This window comes from Salmo salar, unplaced genomic scaffold, assembly GCF_965601325.2.
Source record: "Salmo salar unplaced genomic scaffold, fSalSal1 ptg000988l, whole genome shotgun sequence".
NCBI classification, from domain to species: domain Eukaryota; kingdom Metazoa; phylum Chordata; class Actinopteri; order Salmoniformes; family Salmonidae; genus Salmo; species Salmo salar.
In genome coordinates this window covers 55,001-60,000 of record NW_027675579.1, presented here as the reverse complement: position 1 = coordinate 60,000, position 5,000 = coordinate 55,001, and the positions used below count along the sequence as shown (strand labels likewise).

General features: G+C 40.0%; 1 protein-coding gene across 7 annotated transcripts in view; it reads left to right on the top strand.

Annotated features, from left to right (window-relative positions):
- The window catches only part of LOC123738880 (centrosomal protein of 192 kDa), a 90,860-nt gene that overhangs the window by 63,115 nt on the left and 22,745 nt on the right, over nt 1–5,000 (top strand). For all 7 annotated transcript variants that reach the window (XM_082972706.1, XM_082972705.1, XM_082972709.1 and 4 more), the window contains one exon: nt 1,128–1,293. In XM_082972706.1, the coding sequence (XP_082828832.1) occupies nt 1,128–1,293 (166 nt within the window). The remainder of the gene's footprint in view (nt 1–1,127; nt 1,294–5,000) is intronic.

The following is a 5,000-nucleotide window of genomic DNA, read 5'->3' as shown; positions in this document are numbered from 1 at the left end:
CTGTCTCCTAGAGATGAACGTGCTTTGGTGTGAAAAGCACAAATCAATCCCAGAACAACAGCAAAGGACCTTGTGAAGATGCTGGAGGAAACAGGTATAAAAGTATTTATATCCACAGTAAAACGAGTCCTATATCGACATAACCTGAAAGGCCGCTCAGCAGGGAAGAAGCCACTGCTCCAAAACCGCCATAAAAAAGCCAGACTACGGTTTGCGACTGCACATGGGGACAAAGATCGTACTTTTAGGAGAAATGTCCTCTGGTCTGATGAAACAAAAATAGAACTGTTTGGCCATAATGACCATCGTTATGTTTGGAGGAAAAAGGGGGAGGCTTGCAAGCCGAAGAACACCATCCCAACTGTGAAGCACGGGAGTGGCAGCATCATGTTGTGGGGGTGCTTTGCTGCAGGAGGGACTGGTGCACTTCACAAAATAGATGGCATCATAAGGGTGGAAAATGATGTGGATATATTGAAGCAACATCTCAAGACATCAGTCAGGAAGTTAAAGCGTGGTCACAAATGGGTCTTCCAAATGGACAATGACCCCAAGCAGACTTCCAAAGTTGTGGCAAAATGGCTTAATGACAACAAAGTCAAGGTATTGGAGCGGCCATCACAAAGCCCTGACCTCAATCCTATAGAAAATGTGTGGACAGAACTGCAAAAGCGTGTGCGAGCAAGGAGGCCTACAAACCTGACTCAGTTAGACCAGCTCTGTCAGGAGGAATGGGCCAAAATTCACCCAACTTATTGTGGGAAGCTTGTGGAAGACTACCCGAAACGTTTGACCCAAGTTAAACAATTTAAAAGGCAATGCTACCAAATACTAATTGAGTTGTAAACTTCTGACCTGCTGGGAATGTGATGAAATAAATAAAAGCTGAAATAAATCATTCTCTCTACTATTATTCTGACATTTCACATTCTGAAAATAAAGTGGTGATCCTAACTGACCTAAAACAGGGAATTTTTTACGAGGATTAAATGTCAGGAATTGTGAAAAACTGAGGTTAAATTGTATTTGGCTGAGGTGTATGTAAACTTCTGACTTCAAGTGTGTGTGTGTGTGTGTGTGTTGCCCCACTATGTTTCTCTCATGATTTCCCATGCTGTTGTCTCCAGCCTACGACCTGCCCCAGAGCCCCAACCAGGCCCAGCTGTTCTATGGTAACCTGAGTAAGGTGGTGTTGTCAGTGCTGGGAAGCACAGAGACCTTGGACTCTGGAAGGAGCGGCCTCCATGTCCAGCCATCGTTAGCTGTCACCAGGAGAGGTTCGGAGGCTGACAGGTACTAGGGAGAAATATCATACATTAAGGAAAGAACATAATCAAATTAAATGTATTTATAAAGCCCTTCTTACATCAGCTGATATCTCAAAGTGCTGTTACAGAAACCCAGCCTAAAACCCCCCCCCCCCCAAAACAGGAAGCAACTAACTAGCGTATAATCATATGAATGTTTTCCTCTAACACCTTATTTGGTTCCTAGAGTGTTTCTCTCTCTGCTTAGAACATACGGGCACTGTTTACACAGGCAGACCAATTCTGATCTTTTTCTGCCAATAATTGGGCACCCTGAGTAGATAGATGCAGTCAATGGCGGCTGTTTTCCCCCAGACACGGATAAAGTCTCTGTGAGTCCTAGACTAGAACATTTACTGAAAGGAGAATCTACATTTTGAAATGGCTTTTTAGTCCAGGACTACACTTCATCTGTGTCTGAGGAACCGGCCCCATCATGTCTGTAACAAATCTGATCCTGGTCCTCCAAACACATTCTGTTAAGGTATACTAACGGTATGATAAAGGGATAATTCTGTTAAGGTATACTAACGGTATGATAAAGGATAATTCTGTTAAGGTATACTAACGGTATGATAAAGGATAATTCTGTTAAGGTATACTAACGGTATGATAAAGGATAATTCTGTTAAGGTATACTAACGGTATGATAAAGGGATAATTCTGTTAAGGTATACTAACGGTATGATAAAGGATAATTCTGTTAAGGTATACTAACGGTATGATAAAGGGATAATTCTGTTAAGGTATACTAACGGTATGATAAAGGATAATTCTGTTTAAGGTATACTAACGGTATGATAAAGGATAATTCTGTTAAGGTATACTAAAGGATAATTCTGTTAAGGTATACTAACGGTATGATAAAGGATAATTCTGTTAAGGTATACTAACGGTATGATAAAGGATAATTCTGTTAAGGTATACTAACGGTATGATAAAGGGATAATTTGGGATTTTGTCAATGAGGCCCTTTTATTTACTTCCCCAGAGTCAGATGCCATTTGTATGTTTCATACGAGCGTTTTTGAAGGAATTCGCTTACTAGCGCAGTTGCTAACTAGCGCTAGCACAACGACTGGAAGTCTATGGGTAGCATGGTAGCATGCTAGCAGATACCCATTGACTTCTGGTCATTGCGCTAGTGCTAGTTAGCATTGGCTCCATACTGGACAGAGATTCATAAACATGTTATCCGCGAGTTCACCTGACTGGGGAAGGTGATACTGGGCCTTCAGAAAGTATTCACACCCCTGGACTTTTTTAACACATTTTGTTCTCTTCAAAACTATTTACACAACATACTCTAATGTCAAAGTGGAAGAAAAATTAAAACATTTTGTATAAAAGTTATAAAAAATAAAACACCATCTTGATTAGATAAGTGTTGAACCGAACCCCCCTGAGTCAATACATGTTAGAATCACCTTTGGCTGTGATTACAGCTGGGAGTGTTTCTGGGTAAAAGTCTCTAAGAGCGATTACTGCTGTGAGTGTTTCTGGGTAAAAGTCTCTAATATCGATTACTGCTGTGAGTGTTTCTGGGTAAAAGTCTCTAATATCGATTACTGCTGTGAGTGTTTCTGGGTAAATCTAAGAGCGATTACTGCTGTGAGTGTTTCTGGGTAAATCTAAGAGCGATTACTGCTGTGAGTGTTTCTGGGTAAATCTAAGAGCGATTACTGCTGTGAGTGTTTCTGGGTAAATCTAAGAGCGATTACTGCTGGGAGTGTTTCTGGGTAAATCTAAGAGCGATTACTGCTGTGAGTGTTTCTGGGTAAATCTAAGAGCGATTACTGCTGGGAGTGTTTCTGGGTAAATCTAAGAGCGATTACTGCTGGGAGTGTTTCTGGGTAAATCTAAGAGCGATTACTGCTGTGAGTGTTTCTGGGTAAATCTAAGAGCGATTACTGCTGTGAGTGTTTCTGGGTAAATCTAAGAGCGATTACTGCTGTGAGTGTTTCTGGGTAAATCTAAGAGCGATTACTGCTGTGAGTGTTTCTGGGTAAATCTAAGAGCGATTACTGCTGTGAGTGTTTCTGGGTAAATCTAAGAGCGTTCCAACACCTGGATTGTGCAACATTTGCCCCGTTCTTCTTCTTCGTGTTCTGTCAAATTGGTTGTTGATCATTGCTAGACAACCATTTTCAGGTCTTGTCATAAGATTTTTAAGCAGAATTGGGTCAAAACCGTAAACTTGGCCACTCAGGAACATTCACTGTCTTCTTGGTAAGTAACTCCAGTGTAGATTTGGCCTTGTGTTTTAGGTTATTGTCCTGCTGAAAGGTGAATTCATCTCCCAGTGTCTGGTGGGAAGCAGACTGAACCAGGGTTTCCTCTAGGACTTTGCCTGTGCTTAGCTCCATTCCATTTCTTTTTATCCTAAAGAACTCCCCAGTCCTTAACTATGACAAGCATACCCATAACATGATGCAGCCACCACCATGCTTAAAAATATGAAGTGGTACTCAGTGTGTTGTGTTGAATTTGCCCCAAACAACACTTTTTCTATTCAGGACAAAAAGTGAATTGCTTTGCCACATTTTATTTTGCAATTTTACTTTAGTGCCTCGTTGCAAACAGGATACATGTTTTGGAATATTTGTATTCTGTACAGGCTTCCTTCTTTTCACTCTGTCATTTAGGTTTCTATTGTGGAGTAACTACAATGTTGTTGATCCATCCTCAGTTATCTCCTATCACAGCCATTAAACTCTGTAACTGTTTTAAAAAGTCAACATTGGCCTCATGGTGAAATCCCTGAGCGGTTTCCTTCCTCTCCGGCAACTGAGTTAGGAAGGACGCCTATATCTTTGTAGTGACTGGGTGTATTGATACACCATCCAAAGTGTAATTAATAACTTCACCAAGCTCAAAGGGATATTCAATGTCTGCTTTTTGAAATTTTTACCCATCTACCAATAGGTGGCCTTTGCGAGACATTGGAAAACCTCCCTTTGTGGTTGAATCTGTGTTTGAAATTCACTGCTCGACTGAGGTACCTTTACAAATAGTTTCATGTGTGGGGGTACAGAGATGAGGTAGACATTCATAAATCATGTTAAACTCTATTATTGAACAGAGAGTGAGTCCGTCCAACTTTATTATGGGACTTGTTGAGCACATTTTTACTCCTGAACTTATTTAGTTTCCGTAACAAAGGGGTTGAATACTTATTGACTCGAGACATTTCAGCTTTTTTATTTTTTATTAATTTGTAAAAATGTCTAAACATCAATCCTCTTTGACATGATGGGGTGTTGTCTGAAGGCCAGTGACAAATCGAAATATTGTAAATATTAAAATCAGGCTGTAAGGCTCTGTAAATGGCTTTATTGACAAAATCCCAAAGTATCCTTTTAATGATTATATAACGTTGTAGTAGGGGTGTTAATGGTTATATAACTTTGTAGTGGGGGTGTTAATGGTTTTATATAGTTGTAGTAGGGGTGTTATACTAACAGTATGGTGTTAATGGTTATATAACGTTGTAGTAGGGGTGTTATACTAACAGTATGGTGTTAATGGTTATATAACGTTGTAGTAGGGGTATTAATGGTTATATAACGTTGTAGTAGGGGTGTTATACTAACAGTATGGTGTTGTAGTAGGGGTGTTATACTAACAGTATGGTGTTAATGGTTATATAACGTTGTAGTAATGGTGTTAATGGTTATATAACGTTGTAGTAGG